The 22,195-nt window shown below is 37.8% G+C and overlaps 3 protein-coding genes across 6 annotated transcripts; 1 reads left to right on the top strand and 2 right to left on the bottom strand.

Annotated features, from left to right (window-relative positions):
* Nucleotides 1-447: 447 nt before the first annotated feature.
* LOC104731566 (syntaxin-23-like) lies at nucleotides 448-2,653 on the bottom strand. The gene is made up of 9 exons (XM_019233792.2): nucleotides 2,192-2,653; nucleotides 1,983-2,076; nucleotides 1,743-1,876; nucleotides 1,578-1,652; nucleotides 1,335-1,492; nucleotides 1,199-1,253; nucleotides 956-1,113; nucleotides 782-882; nucleotides 448-685 (listed from the first exon to the last, which is right to left on the bottom strand). Exons 1-8 carry the CDS (start codon nucleotides 2,395-2,397, stop codon nucleotides 824-826), a joined length of 939 nt encoding a protein of 312 aa, XP_019089337.1. The 5' UTR covers nucleotides 2,398-2,653; the 3' UTR covers nucleotides 448-685; nucleotides 782-823.
* Nucleotides 2,654-16,682: 14,029 nt separating this feature from the next.
* On the bottom strand, nucleotides 16,683-18,356 carry LOC104731565 (F-box/kelch-repeat protein At4g19870). 4 transcript variants are annotated; one of them, XM_087477611.1, is made up of 3 exons: nucleotides 17,554-18,353; nucleotides 17,127-17,439; nucleotides 16,683-16,917 (listed from the first exon to the last, which is right to left on the bottom strand). In XM_087477611.1, exons 1-2 carry the CDS (start codon nucleotides 18,332-18,334, stop codon nucleotides 17,144-17,146), a joined length of 1,077 nt encoding a protein of 358 aa, XP_087333737.1. In that variant the 5' UTR covers nucleotides 18,335-18,353; the 3' UTR covers nucleotides 16,683-16,917; nucleotides 17,127-17,143. The 4 variants fall into 4 exon arrangements, with proteins under 4 accessions (XP_087333737.1, XP_019089495.1, XP_010449288.1 ...); XM_019233950.2 differs by having other exon boundaries at nucleotides 16,683-17,084; nucleotides 17,179-17,439; XM_010450986.3 differs by having other exon boundaries at nucleotides 17,127-18,356.
* Nucleotides 18,357-19,906: 1,550 nt separating this feature from the next.
* On the top strand, nucleotides 19,907-20,872 carry LOC147930446 (uncharacterized). The gene has a single exon (XM_087476872.1). The coding sequence runs from the start codon at nucleotides 19,907-19,909 to the stop codon at nucleotides 20,870-20,872; it is 966 nt and encodes a 321-aa protein (XP_087332998.1).
* The last annotated feature ends 1,323 nt before the right edge of the window (nucleotides 20,873-22,195 follow it).

Below are 22,195 nucleotides of genomic sequence, written 5' to 3'. Positions count from 1 at the left end.
AGAGATACGCAACTGTAAAAAATTTCTGTCAAAAATATTAAATAAAGAAAATTTGTATACAATGATGAGAAGTCACTTATATATAAATTTGTAAAGATGCGAACATTTGAATAAACATAATTGTTTGTAAGAGATACAACTCTACATTTAACAGATGCAAATTTTCTATAGATGTGAACATTTGAATAGACACAACTGTTTGTAAGAGACACAACTCTACATTTAACAGATGCAAATTTTTAGAAAGACGCAATTGTTGAATTTTCTATCAAAATAAAATAAATATATATATATATATATATATAACGAAAAGGTACGACAAAAAATCGCAACTGTTGTTGGCATTTTTTCAGATTGTTATTATTATATAGATTTATATTGCCTCAGCTTTCTTAATCAACCATGTTCATCATCTAACTATGGAAAACATGTGTTTGGCCTACATTATATAACCAACATAATTTATAACATTATAAAATATACTTTAAACACATTTTTAATTAAAAAAATTTTAGACACTCAAAGATGACTAATGGGAAGACAAAATTAAAAACAAGGATGTGAAGAGATTAGTATTATTTTTCATATTATTAAAAGATAGAGACACTCATTTGAGGATGTGCAATGGCCATGCTCTAATGACAATCATGAGCAGGATACCAAAAATTACCAAGAGCAAGCAAGCCTGCATGAAAGAAATAATGGAAATAAGAAGTTTATAGGTTGATCTGATTCTCCAAAAACCCATTCATGATATGTAAGAAAAGTTTGAATATTATACCAGTGAAGAATATGATCGTTGAGTCATAAAGGCTCTAGCGAGCTAGGATTTTCCTTGTGCAGTTGCAGCATGAAAGTTATGGATGCGAGTATTAATCTCATCTATGAAAAGAAAGTGTTAGAACGAGGACATAAGTAAGTGTTTTGGGATGACAGGATTTAGAATCAGTTTTACCAATCACGGCTTCTTCATCGTGTACCAACACTGCCATGTCTTTGAAGATTTCGTGCACCTCGTCAATTTCCTGCTGCATTTCTTGTATTGTTTGCTCTCTTTTCTCAATAAAAGCGTCATTATACGCAATCTCATTGTCCAAAAGTGCAAGTTCTTTTCTGTAACAAGAGCAACAACAAACCAATTAGTAGATGCATCATGAATCCGAACAAAGATGGAGACTTTTGTCTGTACAAAACTTACCTTTTTGATTCCAAAAGAAGAGCCTGCTGCTTCGGATCCTTCTCAGCATTCACATCTATGAAAAGAAAGTGTTAGAACGAGGATACGAAGACATAAGTATGCGTTTTGGTATGACAGGATTTAGAATCAGTTTTACCAATCACGGCTTCTTCTTTGTGTACCAACACTCCCATGTCTTTGAAGAAATCATGCACCTCGCCAATTTTCTGCTGCATTTCTTGTATCTTTTGCTCTCTTTTCTCAATAAAAGCCTCATTAAACGCAATCTCATTGTCCAAAAGTGCAAGTTCTTTTCTGCAACAAGAGGAACAAGAAACCAATTTAGTAGTGCGTCAGGAATCCGAACAAAGATGGGGACTTTTGTCTGTACGAAACTTACCTTTTTGATTCCAAAAGAAGAGCCTGCTGCTCCAGATCCTTCTCTGCATTCACATCTGCCTCACTGGCTGTATACCTAATCTTACCAAGGCCAAGTAATCAATACACCAAAACCACAAAATAAACGTTAAAACATTTTCAAACTCTTGAATGAGCATTATCAGACCTTGCGAAAAGAGATGGCTTGCGGACAAGAGGAGCATACACAATTTCTTTTTCAGCAGCTAGACGCTGAGCCTTTTCAAACTCATTCAATACAGCTTGAAAGTCTTTTGCAACTTCCAGAATCTTCTTCCTTTGCTAGACCCACCACCAATACATATTTATTAAACAAAACCATCAAATTCCCTATTCTATTAAATGAAGAGAAGAACAAAGAATCATTCCTTAAATCAAAAACACTAACATCAACACCTCTCTGCTGATCAGTTTCACTAACTTCTTTAAGTTTAGTCGACGTATCTTTCACAAGTTGTTCGATATGTAATATCGTCTTGCGCCTAAAAAAACACACACACACACAAATCACAAACCAAGCAAATCGAACCATTTACATTCCAAGAACCTTATAAACCCAGAAAAAGGAGAAAACTTTGACAACTACTTAGTACTTACAGCTTGTCACGAAGCTCAGGGGTGTCTTTAGAAGTACCAAGAGTGTTGACAAGATGATGGAACATAGAAACAACTGAATTGATCTTAAAGACACCTGCAGCAACATCTTGAATCTTATCCTGTCGACCACCACCAACACCACTTTTGAAGCTCATTAAAGAAGCAAATGATGTTTTTCTTTCTGCCTCTAAATCCTTAAAACTCATCCTTTTGTATCTCTCTCTCTCTCTCTCTCTTGCCTCGAAAACCCCACCACTAAAATAATCCTACTCTTTATTCCCAAGAAAATGAATAATTCGAATTTTTTATATATGTTTTGTTTTCACAGTAACTGTGATTGAGGACGTGACTCAGAATCCCCGGTGGGCTATGTTTCTATCTCTCTGGGAAAGAACTGAGAGAAAACGTGAATGGTGGAGGGAGAGATTGAGAAAAACGTGAAATGTCACATTTACATGTAACGAAGGAGAAAAAACAGCCTGTCGCACCTTTTCATTTTGGGAAACATATCATTTAATATATTTACTTTCAAATTTAGTCAAAAAAAACCTTGAACTTTGTGGATTAACTTTCAAATTTAGTCAAACAAACCATAAATTTTGTGATTAACTTTCAAATTTAGTCCAAAATTCATGAACTTTGTGATCAAGTTTTGTTGACTAACCATTTAAGACATCAAATATCATTGACCAAGCTAAAATACACATATAATTAAATTAAGATTACTAAGCAACTAACAACTGTTATTTTTGTTATTTAACGACATGTTGTTTTCGGCATTATCAAAAATATTTAATGTTTTAAATAGTTAGTCAGTAAAAAATGATGTATTAAATAGCCTTCCAAAAAATTTATGATTTTTTGGTTTAAATTTGAAAGTTCATGTATTAAAACAAAATTATACTATAATTTAATAATTTTTTTGTGTTCAGCAAGACGAAAAGACTTTTAATCGAATTATGCATACGTAAAAAAAAATGCATTTTGATTATTTCTTTTGGTTCACATTACTCAACGTTCTTTGCTTTATACATTTTTACCGTAAAATCAAGCTTAATTTGAATGTTATACAACTATGTTATTTGTACATGTGCAACAAATATCTTTTGCAATAATATTTTCGGTTAGAATTGAAAAAAATATATTATTTGTTTACATGAATTAAGGTGAAGATAATTTGAACTTAAGAAATTTTCATGAATTATATTCATGACGTGGATAATATAACTGTATAATCTACTATTTATGTAACTAAAATACATTCCTATATTTTTTGTATTGTTTAAGAGGTGATTTGTTAAATTTGTTGATGTAATACTCTTTTACGTTTTCCAAAAACAAAAAATGTTTAAAAATAATATTTACTTTTGTAAAATACTATGAGAATCGCTGTGCTAAAATTTATTTGTCTACTAACAAACAAAAATAATATACTTGTGATAGAAATTCAATAATTACATTTTTATGGACATATACCCCAATTCAATAATGTGTTTATGTGATTTTATCTTTAAATAATAGTATTTGCTATATTTTTAATTTTAACTTTTAAAAGAGTAAAGGATGACTTTGATTTTGGATGTTCAAATAACTCATTCAACTATTAGGAGGTGTATTTAACTTGATATTTTAGGAGATTAACTCGGATTTTAATATTTTTGAATTTTGAGAGATTTGAGTGTAATTTTTAGGAGATTTGGTTATTAAATGTGGGATTTTAGGATTTGGTGAGATTTGAGTTTTGAGATTTGATTATTGAATTTTAGGTTGTAACATCCGCGAACCAAAATATGCGTTTTGGGTAGGGGTGTCGATCGATACCCTTGTAGCATCGATCGACACCACTTATTCTGGGTTCGTCGGGTTTGTTTCAATCGCCGATTTGGACCGGTTTGGTTAGGGAAAACCATTGAACCGGGTCTTAAAAGGGAGAAAACGACCTAGGGTCGTGTTTAGTTGTTGTGTCGCCGTTTTTCAGAGAAACAAAGAGAGAAAATTGTTCTTGAGGTTCTAGAGAGAGTTTGTGAGATTTCAAGGCGTTTTTGGTGAGATCTTGCTGTGGGATTGAAGATCCAAGGCTAGGAACGTGTTGGAAGGTTGCTTGGAGAGTTGGGTTCGTTTCTGTTGGTCTAAATCTTCCTTCCAAGAGGTGAGTGCATGACCATGGCTTATCTAAGCCTTTGATTCCTTTGTTCTTGCTTGTTCTTGTTTGTTTGTGTGTTTTTCTTGCTTGGGATTGGTTGAAACAGGTTCCTACGGAGGTTTAGGGCTTGGGTCGTGAGTATTGGGCGATTTGGAGGAGTTTCGGAAGTGAGATTCGACTCTCGTTTTCGTGCGGATCGCAGTTGCAGAGGGAGTGTCGATCGATACCACTTGGTGTCGGTCGACACCAGAAAATTGGGCATCGATCGACACTGTGGGGTAGTGTCGGTCGACACCACTGAGCCAGTGTCGATCGACACTAGGCTGGTGTCGGTCGACACCTCCCTTCCAGTTGGTCGATGTTTGATTTCCTGGTTTGTGTGTTTGTTTGTTGCTTGTCTTGGAACTTTGGAATCATTGTTGCTTGTGTGTATAGCCCAGTAGATGGGAGGATTGCCTCACTGAGTGTTTATCAAATACTCATGCATCTCAATTTGTGTTTGTGGTGCAGGTAAAGGCAAAGTGTGATCGTGGAATCAAGGCAATGAAGAGGAGGATGTTCTAGGGACTCGATTGGATGTTGTCTGGCATTGCTAGGTTGCTAGAGTTGGGTCATTAGAAACATTGCTAGGTTGCTGGATCCTTGTTTCTTGTTGTTTGGATTGATTATTGTTGATGATTATGGTTATTGGTTTTTATTGGAGTATTATTGGATATTATGTTGGTGTTGTTATTTTCGCTGATGATTGTGATTGTGGTTAGGTGGCTAGTGGGTATGGGACCACTAGTTGTAGTTCTATTTATTATATTATATTTATTATTATTATTTATTAAAAAAAAAAAAGGTCGGTCGTTTCATTTTGGTATCAGAGCCCTTACGGTTCTAGGTTTGGGTTCACTAGGTTTCTGTTGTAGATGTTTGGGATTGCATGTCTTGATTGATTATGTGAGTTAGTCAATTGTGTGTGGCATGGAGTCCTAGAACATCCTCTTTGAGCCGAGTGTGTGATTCCACGGTGAGTTTATGTTTCTGTGTTATATTAGAAATTGTTTGCTTAGCCTTCTGTTCATGGTAGTGCAGATGGTTAGAGAGGATGCTGTGACTGGTCGAGGTCGTGGACGCGGACGTGGTCGCGGACGTGGTCGTGGTAGGGGCAGAGCCCCAGTGGTTAGTGAGACCGAAGACCAGAGCGTGACAGCTGAGGGTGTTGGCGAGTCACAGGATGTTCCAGGGGATTCCGTGAGTGTGGCAGGAGGGGGCGGTGTTGATGCTCCAGTGGCCGGTGATGCTAGGGTCCCGGGTGTGGGAGTCCCAGCGGGTGGAGTCCTTGGTACTGACGTTGTGGCTATGCTAGCACAGTTGTTGGAGCGGTTACCACCTGTGGTGCCGGCTCAGGCTCAGGTAGTGCCACCAGTGGTGGCGGAGGAGCGGCAGCCAGTGGCTGCGGATGTGGAAGTTCATGCTCGTTATCTCAGCATGTTGTCAGAGATGGGTAAGTTACGTACCGAGCAGTTTCCGGGAGGTGTGGATCCTACTGCTGCGGATGCGTGGAGGACGAGGGTGGAACGCAACTTCCATACCTTGAGATGTCCTGAGGAGTTCTGGGTGGACATAGGGGTCTACTTTTTGACTGGAGATGCTGAGTTGTGGTGGAGATCTGTGGCTGCTAGGAGAGTGCAGCGGGAGATGACTTGGGCTGACTTCGTTTTGGAGTTCAACCGCAAGTATTTTCCGAGAGAGGCATTGGATCGGTTGGAGGTGCAGTTCCTTCAGTTGTCTCAGGGGACACGGTCAGTGCGGGAGCTGGACTTGGAGTTCAGTCGACTCCTGTGTTATGGGGGTCGAGCTATGGAGCCTGAGGAGGCTCAGGTTAGGAGGTTTATGAGAGCTCTACGTGATGAGTTGAGATGGCAGAGCTGAAGAAGCAGCTAGAGGATTTGCTGAGTAAGGGATTCATCCGTCCTAGTGTATCACCGTGGGGAGCGCCGGTATTGTTTGTGAAGAAGAAGGATGGGAGTTTCAGGTTGTGTATTGATTATCGGGGTTTGAACCGGGTCACTGTGAAGAACAAGTATCCTCTTCCTAGGATCGATGAGTTGTTGGATCAGTTGAGGGGTGCTACTTGGTTCTCCAAGGTAGATCTAGCGTCGGGTTATCATCAGATACCGATAGATGAGGCAGATGTGAGGAAGACTGCTTTCAGGACGAGATATGGGCACTATGAGTTTGTGGTGATGCCTTTCGGATTGACTAACGCGCCAGCAGCGTTTATGAGATTGATGAACAGTGTGTTTCAGGAGTTTCTGGATGTATCTGTCATCATTTTCATCGACGATATCCTGGTTTATTCTAAGAGTCCTGAAGAGCATGCAGTGCATTTTAGGGCGGTTATGGAGAAGCTGCGGGAGCAGAAGTTGTTTGCCAAGTTGAGCAAGTGTAGTTTCTGACAGCATGAGATGGGCTTTCTGGGTCACATTGTTTCTGCAGAGGGGGTTTCCGTAGATCCAGAGAAGATTCAGGCTATCAGAGATTGGCCTAGACCGCAGAATGCCACAGAGATCAGAAGTTTTCTTGGGTTGGCAGGTTATTACAGGAGATTTGTGCAGGGGTTTGCAAGCAGAGCACGTCCTATGACTAAGTTGACAGGGAAGGATGTTCCTTTTGTCTGGTCAGAAGAGTGTGAGGAAGGCTTTGCAAGCCTGAAGGAGATGTTGACTACTGCGCCAGTGTTGGCTTTGCCTGAGCAGGGAGAACCCTATGTGGTTTATACAGATGCATCTAGAGTTGGGTTGGGTTGTGTTCTGATGCAGCATGGGAAGGTGATTGCCTATGCTTCGCGGCAGTTGCGGGTGCATGAAGGCAACTATCCTACTCATGATTTGGAGATGGGTGCTGTAGTTTTTGCCCTGAAGATTTGGAGATCTTATCTTTGTGGTGCAAAGGTGCAGGTGTTCACAGATCATAAGAGCCTGAAGTATATATTCACTCAGCCTGAGTTGAATTTGAGGCAGAGGCGGTGGATGGAGCTTGTGGCGGATTATGATTTGGAGATAGCCTATCATCCTGGTAAGGCTAACACGGTTGCAGATGCTCTGAGTCGGAAGAGGGTAGCTTCGGCTCAGGAGCAGGAGATGGAGTCACTGGTAGGGGAGATCAGTGCTTTGAGCTTGTGTGCTGTTTCACAGGAACCGTTGGGTTTGGAAGCAGTAGATAGAGCAGATCTTCTGAGTAGAGTGCGGTTGGCTCAAGAGAAGGATTTGGGGCTGGTGAATGCCTCTAAGGATGTGGATTCAGAGTATCAGGTCTCAGATAATGGTACTATCTTGGTGCACGGTCGTGTGTGTGTGCCCAAGGATGAGGAGTTGAGACAGGAGATTCTGAGAGAGGCTCATGCGAGCAAGTTATCCATTCATCGAGGAGCGACTAAGATGTACCGTGACCTCAAGAGGTACTATCATTGGGTCGGGATGAAGAAGGATGTGGCTAGTTGGGTTTCGAGGTGTGATGTGTGTCAGCTAGTGAAGGCTGAGCATCAGGTTCCTGGCGGGTTACTGAAGAGTTTACCCATTCCTGAGTGGAAGTGGGATATTATCACCATGGATTTTGTGGTGGGTTTGCCAGAGTCACGGACCTTTGATGCTATTTGGGTCATTGTGGACCGGTTGACTAAGTCAGCACATTTTCTGGCCATTAAGAAGACTGATGGAGCAGCGGTCTTGGCTAAGAAGTATGTGAGGGAGATTGTCAGGTTGCATGGGGTGCCAGCGAGCATTGTGTCTGATAGGGATTCTAAGTTCACTTCGGTGTTCTGGAAGGCATTTCAGGCAGAGATGGGCACTAAGGTGCATATGAGTGCAGCTTATCATCCCCAGACAGATGGACAGTCTGAGAGGACGATCCAGACGCTGGAGGATTTGCTGAGGATGTGTGTGTTGGATTGGGGTGGCCATTGGGCAGATCACCTGAACCTGGTAGAGTTTGCTTACAACAACAGTTATCAGGGGAGTATTAAGATGGCTCCTTATGAGGCTTTGTATGGGAGACCATGTCGTACACCATTATGCTGGACTCAGGTGGGGGAGAGGAGCATGTTTGGTGCTAGTTTTGTTCAGGAGACCTCAGAGAAGATTCGAGTTCTCAAGCTGAACATGAAGGAGGCTCAGGATAGGCAGAGGAGTTATGCTGACAAGAGGAGGAGAGATCTTGAGTTTCAGGTAGGAGACAGAGTGTACCTCAAGATGGCCATGTTGCGGGGTCCGAACAGGTCATTGTCAGAGACTAAGTTGAGTCCGAGGAATATGGGTCCATTCAGAGTGATTGAGCGGGTTGGACCAGTGGCATATAGATTGGAGTTACCTGAGGTGATGCGTGCATTCCATAAGGTTTTCCATGTGTCTATGTTGCGGAAGTGTCTCCGTGAGGGAGAGGAGGTGTTGGCTAAGATTCCTGAGGATCTTCAGCCTAACATGACTTTGGAGGCGAGACCAGTGAGGGTTCTCGAGAGGAGGATCAAGGAACTTCGGAAGAAGAAGATTCCTTTGATGAGAGTCCTGTGGGACTGTGATGGTGTTGAGGAGCAGACTTGGGAGCCTGAGGCAAGGATGAAGGCAAGGTTCAAGAAGTGGTATGAGAAGCAAGCCGCGACTTGAGCTTGTTTAGCCTGGTCCCATCTGTAATCCGTGGCTGGAGCGGGAATGGAGTATTCCAGCCCATCTCTCTTGTTACTCGGTCGCTTGGGGTGGTTGGTTGTGCGACTCAGTAACAAGATGAGGTGGTGTTGGGGTACAAAGTTTTCGCGAGGCGGGGTTGCGAAGTTAAGTTTCCTGAAAAGGAGTTTCCAAAAGTGGGAAGTTTCCAAAAGTGGAAAGTGCTAAATATGGAAAGTTTTACGGGAGTTAGAAATTGTCCATTTTAGCGGTGGGAAGCCTCGGAGGGGCTTTGTGGCCTTTGTGGCGGACTTTCGAGTCAGGGTGCATGTGTGTGGCGGTCTTTTTAGACAGTGTGTGTGGCCTTAGTGGCGGGCTTTTAGCCAATTGTGTGGCCTTTGTGGCGGGCTTTTAGCCAATTGTTGGCCTTTGTGGCGGGCTGTTTAGCCAGAGTGTCTTTGTGACGGTCCTTCGGGACAGATGGTCTTTGTGACGGTCCTTCGGGACAGATGGTCTTTGTGACGGTCCTTCGGGACGAGTGGCCTTGGTGGCGGTCCTCTTTAGGACATTTGTTTTGGCCTTGGTGGCGGTCCTCGTTAGGACATTTTGTTGGCCTTTGTGGCGGCCCTTGTGGCGTGTGTATGATCCTTGTGTGGTCATGAGGTATCCCGGTGAGGGGATATGTGGTTGGTAGGACATTGAGATGTTTCTACGCGAGCCATGGGAAGGAAACCTGGGTAGGGATAGGACTCAGACGTGTTCAGAATCGTTTGCTCGCGACTCTTGGGGGACTTAGGTTCTCCTAGTACTGCTATATTCAGAGACTTTGTGGCTCGGGGGTATGGTCGGTATATCGACTTTGGATGACGATCCGGGGGCGCGCTGTAGGGTGGCAACCCGAGAGACGAGTTTGGGCTTTTCCTTATATATTATGGCATGCGGGCTTAGGCCTGATGAGGAGCCAACATTGGCATGCAGACTTAGGTCTGATGATGAGCCGATGAAACTCAAGGTCTAGGCCTATGAGTAAAGGAAAGTCCAAAAAGTCAAGAGCAAATGACGCCTGGAGCATGAGTCTATCGCCTAGAGGTGACCTTCTGTAGATCAGTCGGAGGAGTGCGGGCCGTGGAGACGGTTGCACGGGAGTCCTTGACTGATGGTTGTTTGAGATTCGAGGACGAATCTAGATTGGTGGGGGAGAATTGTAACATCCGCGAACCAAAATATGCGTTTTGGGTAGGGGTGTCGATCGATACCCTTGTAGCATCGATCGACACCACTTATTCTGGGTTCGTCGGGTTTGTTTCAATCGCCGATTTGGACCGGTTTGGTTAGGGAAAACCATTGAACCGGGTCTTAAAAGGGAGAAAACGACCTAGGGTCGTGTTTAGTTGTTGTGTCGCCGTTTTTCAGAGAAACAAAGAGAGAAAATTGTTCTTGAGGTTCTAGAGAGAGTTTGTGAGATTTCAAGGCGTTTTTGGTGAGATCTTGCTGTGGGATTGAAGATCCAAGGCTAGGAACGTGTTGGAAGGTTGCTAGGAGAGTTGGGTTCGTTTCTGTTGGTCTAAATCTTCCTTCCAAGAGGTGAGTGCATGACCATGGCTTATCTAAGCCTTTGATTCCTTTGTTCTTGCTTGTTCTTGCTTGTTTGTGTGTTTTTCTTGCTTGGGATTGGTTGAAACAGGTTCCTACGGAGGTTTAGGGCTTGGGTCGTGAGTATTGGGCGATTTGGAGGAGTTTCGGAAGTGAGATTCGACTCTCGTTTTCGTGCGGATCGCAGTTGCAGAGGGAGTGTCGATCGATACCACTTGGTGTCGGTCGACACCAGAAAATTGGGCATCGATCGACACTGTGGGGTAGTGTCGGTCGACACCACTGAGCCAGTGTCGATCGACACTAGGCTGGTGTCGGTCGACACCTCCCTTCCAGTTGGTCGATGTTTGATTTCCTGGTTTGTGTGTTTGTTTGTTGCTTGTCTTGGAACTTTGGAATCATTGTTGCTTGTGTGTATAGCCCAGTAGATGGGAGGATTGCCTCACTGAGTGTTTATCAAATACTCATGCATCTCAATTTGTGTTTGTGGTGCAGGTAAAGGCAAAGTGTGATCGTGGAATCAAGGCAATGAAGAGGAGGATGTTCTAGGGACTCGATTGGATGTTGTCTGGCATTGCTAGGTTGCTAGAGTTGGGTCATTAGAAACATTGCTAGGTTGCTGGATCCTTGTTTCTTGTTGTTTGGATTGATTATTGTTGATGATTATGGTTATTGGTTTTTATTGGAGTATTATTGGATATTATGTTGGTGTTGTTATTTCCGCTGATGATTGTGATTGTGGTTAGGTGGCTAGTGGATATGGGACCACTAGTTGTAGTTCTATTTATTATATTATATTTATTATTATTATTTATTAAAAAAAAAAAGGTCGGTCGTTTCATAGGTATATTTAAAAAGAAAAAAAAAAAGCAACTTGGAATGTCGTTGATTAAATTACCTAAGCTTCTTTCATACTTTGATTAGTTTAAGAAGAAAAATAGATATTGACCATATTCTTTTTGCAATCGCAGGTAGAGCGACTGCAACACAAATAAAAAGCCCAAGATGATATGCATCTCGGAAAAATAAAGAGCTGTCACTGTTGCAGCGACAGAAAAAATCAAATGAAGTAGAGCTCTGATAATTGCTGGAAATTTCAGCGTCTCAGTATTGATATTAAAAAAAAAGCAACGGTAAGAATGAAAACAATCTAATATAAAGCACACTAGTACTGCATCATGATCCCATATTCATAGCGTCTGTCCATATGTTTCCCTCTATAGTTGCTCTCCAGCAGAGGCGGAGGCAGTGTGTTAGCATGGGGGTCAATTGACCCCTATGGATTTACAAAAAAAAAAATTACTTGTACTTTTAGAAGAAAAATCTGAAAAAAATCATGAAAATCTATATTATGAAAGTTGCTCAACTCTCTCCATATGAGTGACACGTCAGTAGTGGAGAGAATGACACCTGTCAATCCAAATTAAAAGCAAACATATTTAAAATTAAAGAAGAATTTGAAACATCTTCCATGTCTTTTATTCTTTTTCATATCACAAACAATTTTAATATTTGTATAAAAAATCTATAAAGGCTTAGAACATGTTGATATATACTTTAAATAAGTAGATGCATCACCAAAAGAAACAAAATGTATCGAGAGTAAAACCAAAGATTTGCTTCGTCCTCTTAGGGTAAACCATGAAGATATGAACATACGGTTTAGGCGCTAGAATTTTCTCAACAATTTGAAAGATTGTAGCAGTGACTGGGAATTTGGTTACTATTGTATAAAAATTGATGAAAGTGTGTCCTTAGAGAAGTAATTATTTTATATATAAAAAAGATCAGAGTTTTGTTCACTATCGAATGAAAGAAAGTTAAATCAATGATATAATGTTGGTTGAGGAAAATTCAGAGAGAAAAGAAAAGAAAGAAATTAAATTACATTCTAGAGTTATATTCAAGAATTTGAATAGCTACCAGGAAGGGAAGTTGTCTATCTTCATTATAATCATTGAAGAGTTAACTAAGCTGTATGAAAATATTTTTGATAAAAGAGAATTTGAGAGTCTCATGCTATTTAATTGAGAAGCTTAAATACAAATATATTTGAATACCTAAGTTTTAGACAAGAATTGTAAGATGTTTAAATGTTTTTATCTACCAATCAAATGTGCAAATGGTATGATTATTTTACTTCCTAAAAAAATATGCTAATAGTTTTTATCTACAAAAATCACTTTAGAATAAGATTTAGGTTTAAACAAAATTTAGTATTCTTTGCCTCCTCACAAAAAAATCTTATTTTTGTTTGGTAATATATATTTTTTAGTTTTTAAATATGAAGATATAAGAAACAAAAAAGGTATTGCAATAAGTGTATATATGTAGATATAAACAAACTCGCACGTAGTGCGGGTATTCATCTAGTATGCATAATGATCCTCATAAACTAGTTACAAATATGTTTATTGACCCCCTACAAATATGATTCTTCATGATTCTCATCATTATTCACATCTTCAAACAAGTCTGAACGACATTCTCTATGAAGATAATTATGTAAAACAACACAAGCAATTACTAACTCTACTTGCGTCTTATATGGAAAGGGTGGTGCATATTTGAAGATGAGAAACCTTGACTTGAAGATGCCAAAAATCCTCTCTATTACGTTTTGTAAGCTAGAGTGTCGATGATTAAACAACTCATTTGCTTTGTCCTCAGCTTCTTTTTCTTTATATGAATTTCTTTGATAGCATCTCACACGTTATTAGCTTTGTCCTCAACTTCTTTTTCTTCATTTTCCTTTTCCCATCTTCTTTGCATCATGCCAAAAATCTGCTGACCAAAATCTTGCACTGTATTCAGTTCATCAACAGCCTTGTTTGAGTTAAGTGCATCAGTTTCAGTTCTAACCTTCTTTCTTGGAGGTAGCTTCCCCCCCTTTCTTTTCTCTAATGCAGAGGAAACTTCATGAACATATGTTTCTTCATATGTTACTAGGTAATATCCCGCACATATACGCAGGTTGTTTGTATTACTTACGTTAATTTATCTTAGTTTATGTAATACTCATAAAACCATGAGAATTTTCTGAGAAAATTTTTTTAATAAATTTTTTTAAAATGGTATTTCTGAAAGTGGTATTGAAAAAGATGTATTTTTGAAATTCTCGTTAAAAGTACATATATAACAAACAAATTTCCTAAATGTCAATAATACATTTTATTTGTTCAAATCATAATAATTTACTATGATATTCAAAATTTACCTAAAACATTTAATAATTAAATTGCAAAATTACTTTTGAAGTATCAATTAAATATATTTCTTATAAAATCATATGAAATGCAATTAAAAATCCCAAATATTAATGAGAATTTGTTAAAAATATCCCTTTTGATATACCCCTTTTCAAAAATACCCTCTTTTCTGGCCATTTTTATTTTTGCCCTCTTTTAATTTTTAATGACCATTTTACCCTTAGATGAAAATTATTTTATTCAATAAAAAGAAAAACAAAATATTTCCGCCAAAAAATTTTCGACATATTTTCCCGCCAAAAAATTTTCGAAAAAATTTTCCCGCCAAAATTTTTTTTGTCAAAAAAATTTGATAAAAAATTTCGACAAAAAAAATTTTCCCGCCAAAAAAAATTTACAAGGTTTTAAAAAGGTTTTATAAGGTTTCTACCTTATAAAAGCCTTATAAACACCTTGTAAAGGCTTTTACAAGATATTTTAAAGAGTTTTAAAAGGTTTTCTAAACAACTTGTAAACGCTTTTACAAGATTTTTAAAAGGTTCTCAAATAGTTTTTAAAAAGATTTTTAAAAGGTTTTTAAACACCTTGTAAACGCTTTTACAATGTTTTTAAAAACCTTGTAAAAGTTTTTATAAGATTTTTAAAAGGATTTTAAAAGGTTTTTAAACACCTTGTAAATGCTTTTAAAAGGTTTTTAAAAGCGTTTACAAGGTGTTTAAAAACCTTTTAAAAGCATTTACAAGCTTTTTAAAAGCATTTACAAGGTTTTTAAAAGCGTTTACAATGTGTTTAAAAACTTTTTAAAAACCTTGTAAACGCTTTTAAAAGTTTTTTAAAAGCGTTTACAATGTTTTTAAAAGGTATAAATTTCAATATTTTTGGCGGGAAAAATTTTCGATTTGGCGGGAATTTTTTTTTTGGCGGGAAAAAATATTTTTTCGGGAAAATTTTTCGATTTTGGCGGGAAAAAAAATTTTGGCGGGAAATTTTTTTGGCGGGAAAATATTTTCAATTTTGATGACTGTACATTCTTGCTGTCACTCAAAAAGGGTAATTTGGTCATTTTGTATATAAAGAGGGGTAGTTTTAAAAATGGTCAACATGAAAGGGTATTTTTAAAAAGGCGTATGGAAAAAGGGGTATTTTTGAGAATGCCCCAATATTAATTTAATTTTTAATCTCTTTTATATCCACCTTAATTTAAGCTATATTGGTAGGTTAAGTTCTAATGATTTCCTCTTTGTAGTAAAATTTTGGAAATGGAATATCAAGATTTTTACAAAATTTTTAATTAAAGAAACATTATAATGATCTTTATATAATTATTTTTTAAATCACAAGAACTAAATATAATGATGATTGATGAGTATACAAATTCTCAAAAAAAATTTGGAGGTAAGAGAGAGTTAAAAATTTTGATTTAATAATTCTATTATAATAGTTATATATATCTATTAAAGTGAATTATTTATGTGGCTAGACTCATTTTTACACATTGATCGTTTAAAAGGAATAAGAACATCAATTCTCAAATAAACTTAATTTTTTTTGTTAAAACCAACATATGTGAATTTAAATTTAACTATGGAAATTAAAAAAATAAATATGAAAAGATTCGAAAGACAAGAAATATAAAAGAAATATTTTATTCTTATATAAATAAAATAAAAATGGAAAACAATGTTAAATATATATATATATATATATGTAATACTTTCTATATTAAAATATAGAATCAAACTCTTACAACACATATGAGATATAACAACATTTGATTTTTTTTTTTTTCACAAATCAATTATATTGATATCAAAAAGTGTTTACAAAATACAGAAACATTCCTACAACCGTTGTACACAAATACATGAAATTGATACAATTTCAGTGAAGGAGTGGAAGTGACCCTGCTGTTATTTAGTCTTATATGCAACATATAACATCTATTAAGTCCCCCCTTCACACACTTTTTATTGGCTATCAGCTTGGATGCATCTCTTAGAAAGTAATGTTCATAGTAAATCATTTGTATACAAACTCCACTTGCTTACAACATCGGAGATTTGTGAATCAGTAATCTATGGAAATAGAAATCGCATATCAAAGTGAAGGGGAAACTAAACTCAATCTAGCCATCTACTCCGATCCCAATCTTCGACCTTCCTTCGACAAGTGGCATTTAGTATTTTCTCGATACAGTAAATAAACCAAGAGAGAAGCAGCCTCGTATGTATTTCGATTGATAATGATCAACAACAAAGACAATTTCTAATAGCGAATTAAGAAAGGATACCAATATATAGCACCATATGGTCGGAGACAAACATAAGTGAAATTTTATATATGGTTAAAAATAGTGTTCATAGTAAATCAAGCTCTAAAAAAGACTCACTTTTGTGTGTGACAACATAAAATATAATAACATTGAAATGAATCTTTGGCTTTTTAATCAACAGAAAGCAATAGCAAGAAGTGAAAATGATCAATTGATTGAGAAAAAACAGAATTTAGGATGAATTACAAATGTTAAATTTCAATTTAGGATTTCACCTCCCCGCACCGCACGGGTCGCTTTCCTAGTTATTTATAACAAGAATGCTTTTTTTCTTTTTCTTTTTCTCCTCAAAACAAAGAACTCAACATCAATTACAATGTGATAATAAACACATCAACATCACTTACAATGTGATAGATGGTTCTAACTAAATGAAGACAGAACCCAAGGAACATAGTTTTAAAGATGGTTAGTTCTTCATGAGAAGAATCTGTGTCGATCATGAGGCGAAGAGTAATCGATGTTCGGATCGTGAAAGTCAAAGATGATCCCAAAAGGGTTAATCAAAAATATCATATCCCTACGGATTTGTTGGTTTTCCATGACATCCCTACTTTTTAGAAACGAATGACTCAATCACAATTTATAAAGCATAGATGGTAATACAAAGTAATGGAATCAGATTTGTATATCACCAATGGATTAGATAGATAATATATCCAACAACAAATACTAATTTACTGTACCTAGTTTGACAAAATGAAGTTTCATGTTCACAAACATGACTTTAATAACCTTAACTAATTAATCTCATCTACTCTTATTGCTCTCCTTTTGCCTCTGCTTCTATCTCCTTTCCCCAACTGGTCAAGAATACATATGATTAGGGAAAATGTACTTTCTAATCTCCATCTTTGGCCAATCGTATAAACCGATGATCAAAACAACTTGACTTAACCAAAATGGACCCATGTATATGTGCATGCAGAGGAAGAAGATGAACACATAACCCTATGCTTTTTATTAGAGCCTGCATATTGATGTTGAATTCAAAATGGTAGATCATTCATACCTTGAATAAAAAGTCAATCAGACCGAGACGACTAGAGTATCCCAGAGCTTACATGATGAAGGAACCGTATGCACAACATCAACCCACTCAGCCATTCCCCAAACCTCACCTCCACCACGCTTTTCCAGCACAATCTCGGCGCACCAAATCTTCTTCTTATAATTGGAACAATACCTCAAAAACCCTTCCCAAATAAGTAAGAGTTTCCCTCCACAGCTAACTAGTTTAGTCGTATTATAAGTAGCGCCACCATTCCTCTGGTGCTTAACTCCTAGTAACTCTAACCCTTTCACCTCTTTCCAAACACCCTTTTCTATGTCAAACCACAAGAACACGTAACGCCAATAGCGATAAGAAACATCATCTATCACACATGTTGAACCCGGAAACATCTCACTCTTGATATCATCACAGTATTCCCATTTACCTGACTTTGTGTCGTAAGCATACACATTCATTCCATTCTCCAATTGGATCTTTCCTTTGCACTCTGAGATTCTCCGTGTATGAGCGTAACCTTTACGTACCTCAGTACCCGGATCAGGGAGAAGTTCCCAAGTCTGAGTCTTTGTGTCGAACACCTCACCCCATGATTCGTCCTCTAATCTTTCACACCCTCCCATTACATATATCTTCTCATCGTAGACACAAGCTGATGCATAGTTCCGAGCTACGATCATACTAGGAGCATCACGCCAAGTGTGACTGCGACAATCGAGAACCCTCACGGCGGAAGACGGTGCTCTATCGACTGGTCCACCGATTACATAAATTTCTGAACCAACTGCGACGGAGACTGATTGAGAATTGAAATTAGAAGAGGTTATCGGAACCAACAACTGTCTCTTCTTCTTCTTCCTCCTCTTGTTGGGTAAGGTTCGATTAGGGTTAATCCAGAGTGTGAACCATTGGGGAAATTGATAACTGCGATCAGATAGACAGACATAGAGACACTGTTCGGTGCTTTCAAGGTGAGCTCTGGCTTCGTAGAGCTCGGTGGAAGAGAGAATTGAGCGGAAGGTTGTGGAAACGATCGAGAGTGTTGGGTAGTACGATCTCGAGATCCGAGCTAGGTAATTCTCGGCGATTTCGTCTGGGAGTAAAGAAAACGACGCAGATGATGACGACGGCGGAGGTGGTGACGAATCCTTTGTTTTTCTCTTCTTCTTCTTCTTCTTCTCCTCCGGTGGTTCTACTCGGGCGTTCATAGCGGGGTGAAATGTGATAAACAAGTTTAAGTTTCGTATTAATTATTAATTAAGAGCTTTTTTTTGGTTTTGGACCTTTTTGTATTTATGAATAACAAAAATAGCCACTAAATTTTAAATTAGTTAAATAAAAGAACCCAAATGTTTTGAGGAGAAGTTAACGTTTTGCTAATTTTTCACATGAGTTTTGAAGTTTCAATGTGATTGTTGTGGTAAAAGACAATGTCGGAAGATTATGTTCGAACAGACATTGTTACTTTCAACCGTGGAGATTGCATATTGTAACTTCTTTAAGCTTTTATTTTTCTCAAAACAAAGAAGTACTCAACATTACCTTACAATGTTAAAGACACTACACATGCTTTATATTGATGAGAATGGTTCTAACTGAGGTCAGAAGTGACTGAAGTATACAGATGTGTCGATCATGATATGAAGAGTTAATCGATGTTTGGTTCGTGGAATTTTGGTTTACCATGACACCTACTTCTTACTTGTTGGTAAAGAAAGACTCAATCACCAGAGCGTTTAGTAACACAAATTAAAACGACGAATTAGATTTGCAAATACTGTAACAATGGATTAGATAAATCATAAATATATCCATAAGTCAAAGACTAATTTGCCATAACTAATTTGACAAAATGAAGTTTCATGTTCACTTGCGTCACTTTTAGACCTTACCTAACTAAAATCTCGTTCGCTCTTTTTGCACTCCTTTTTGCCTTTGCTTCCTTCTCATTTCTCAAGGATACATTCATATTATTATATCTAATATAAAGATTATATATATTTTGGTTTATTAATAGCAAACCAAGCCCCCTAGTTATAATTAATTTATTTAAATGACCCAATTGTTATAAAGAAGTGATTATTCATCACTAAACATGACACATGTTTTAACACTTGTCATGTTTCTCTCTTTTGATTAATTGACTCATCACTTGTTTTGTACTATAAATATGTGATGAATGTGAGATATAGACAATATAAGAGAAGTAAAGAGATGTGTTAGTGTTCCTCACCCTCTCCCTCACCATCAAGTTTCTTATCTAGTTTCTTTGTGCAATTACACAATTGCATAAACATAAATATATACATACACACATATATATATATATATAATAATAATCATCTATATTTGCGTTATTATCTACAACATGTTATCAGCACGATCGTCTCTCTGCTCCAACCGATCCAACCGTTTCTATACAATATCACTCTTTTGAGGTAACATCTAATTTATGTCGATTTTGTTTATTTAAAATTTCTTTAAATTCCTTTAAATTCAAGAATATATATATGAGATATTTACGGAGTAAAAAGACTATGTCTTCTCCTTGATCATAATGGTAGGCTCTGCCTCCTTGATTATATAAATCTACATTCTTGATCAGAAAGATAGGCTCTGCCTTCTCGATCATATGTTAAGATTTATATTATATTATGGAAGGCTATGCCTCCTCAAAATCTCATGAATAAATTAATAATGGACTTGTTATTCATGTAGATAATTATGTCAAATCTCGCCAGACTCGAAATCCTTGCCCTTGATGTATCTGGAAAAATTATATGACATGGGCATCGGATGCACGAATGCATCTGAGATCGGATGGGCTTTTAAGCACCATCGATCCGTCAAAAACGACGTCAGATGAGGATAAGGCCAAGGCCATGGTGTTTTTACGCCACCACCTCCACGATAATCTGAAAAACGAGTACATCACGAAAGAAGATCCTGTAGATCTTTGGCAATCACTCAAGGATAGGTTTGATCACCAGAAATATGTGATCTTACCAAAGGCTAGACATGAGTGGTTAAATCTCCGGTTCTTGGATTACAAAAGTGTTGGTGAATTTAATTCCGCTATGTTCGGAATTACCTCCAGGATGGCTTTGTGTGGCGAAGAAGTGAGCGATTATGATATGATCGAAAAAACGCTCTCAACTTTTCATCCTGGAAATATAATCCTGCAAGAACAATACCGGACCAAAGGATACACTCGATTTTCTGAGTTAATGCACGCTCTTCTTGTTGCTGAACAAAATAATCAACTCGTGATGCTGAATCATGAAACTCGCCCAACTGGATCAGCTCCACTTCCAGAAGTGAATGTTCCTTCATCCAGTTATAATTGGCAAGGACGAGGACGCGGACGCGGTCGAGGCCGTGGCCGTGGTCGTGGGCGTGGAGGAGGTCGTGGCCGAGGTAGAGGAAGAGGTCACTATTCTAATAGCTTCAACGCTGGCAAAGCCAACAACGATCTTCATGTAAATGATGCCAGCCGCATTATAAAGAAAAAAGATGAGAGTATTTGTTACAAATGCGACATGAAAGGTCATTGGTACCAAACTTGTCGTATACCAAAGCATTTGGCCGATCTATATCAAGCGTCTCAAAAGGAAAAAGAAAGAGACGTTGAGACCAATCTCATCTCAAATGAAGCTGGACCTTCCTACCATGGTCTCAATGATGAAACTCATCTGGATATCACAGATTTTCTCGTCAATCAAGAGAGTGGAAAATCATGCGATTAAAATCTTTATGTAAAATATGCTTGTAAAACTTTTGGTGTTTAAAGTCCTTTTGTAATATATTTTAAATCTCCTAAGACTTTGTTATATATTAATGCATATTTTATGAATGTTTTATCTCCAGAAAATGTCAACTTTTGAGATTGAGGACGAAGAAATGTGTCTAGCAGATAGTGCTACTACGCACTCAATATTTAGAGATAAAAAATATTTCTCCTCTCTCAAAATGAATGACTCCGCTAAAGGCGTGAGCACTATATCTGGAAATGCAAAGATTATAATGGGCTTTGGTGAAGCCAATTTTTCAATGCCAAGGGGAACAAAATTTGAAATAAAAGATGCATTATATTCCCCTAAGTCTCAACGAAACTTGATAAGTTTCAGAGATATCCGAAGAAATGGATATCATATAAAGACTATGAATAAGAATGGCATTAAATATCTTTGCATCAAATCCGAGGAAAAACATATATTGGAAGAGTTACCAATGTTATCCTCTGGATTATATTGCACAAAAATACATGTATTTGCATCGTATGTACAGTAAACTCAAAGTTTACTAATACGTTTAAGATTTGGCATGAGAGACTTGGACATCCTGGTTCAATCATGATGCGAAAAATTGTGCAAAATTCTAATGGCCACCCGTTAAAAAACCAGAAAATTTATTGTTCTGGTGAGTTTTCATGTGATGCATGTTCTCAAGGAAAACTCATAATTAGGCCATCGCCAACCAAAGTCGGGAATGAATTGCCAATATTCTTAGAGAGAATACATGGTGATATATGTGGACCTATCCACCCTTCATGCGGGCCATTTCGTTATTTTATGGTAATGATTGACGCATCTTGTAGATGGTCATATGTGTGTCTTTTGACAACACGAAATACGGCTTTCGCAAAATTCATTTCCCAAATAATCAGGTTAAAAGCACAATTCCCTGATTATGCCATAAAGAAAGTAAGGCTTGATAACGCTGGTGAATTCACTTCACAAGCTTTTAATGAATATTGTATGTCAATGGGAATTGATGTTGAACATCCGGTCCCTCATGTTCCTACACAAAATGGCATGGCTGAATCTTTGATTAAACGGTTACAACTCATTGCTAGACCGTTGATATTGAGAACAAAACTCCCAATTTCTATATGGGGTCATGCTATATTGCATGCTGCAGCGTTAGTCCAAATACGACCAAGTACATACAATACATATTCCCCTTTATAATTAACATCTGGTCAACAACCAAACATTTCTCATCTCCGTGTTTTTGGATGTGCAGTTTATGTTCCTATAGCCCCACCGCAAAGAACAAAAATAGGGCCA

Source organism: Camelina sativa, chromosome 12 (genome assembly GCF_030686135.1).
Source record: "Camelina sativa cultivar CO46 ecotype springtype chromosome 12, ASM3068613v1".
Lineage (NCBI taxonomy): Eukaryota > Viridiplantae > Streptophyta > Magnoliopsida > Brassicales > Brassicaceae > Camelina > Camelina sativa.
Note: the sequence above shows the minus strand (reverse complement) of the source record. Positions and strands in the feature narration are given on the sequence as shown.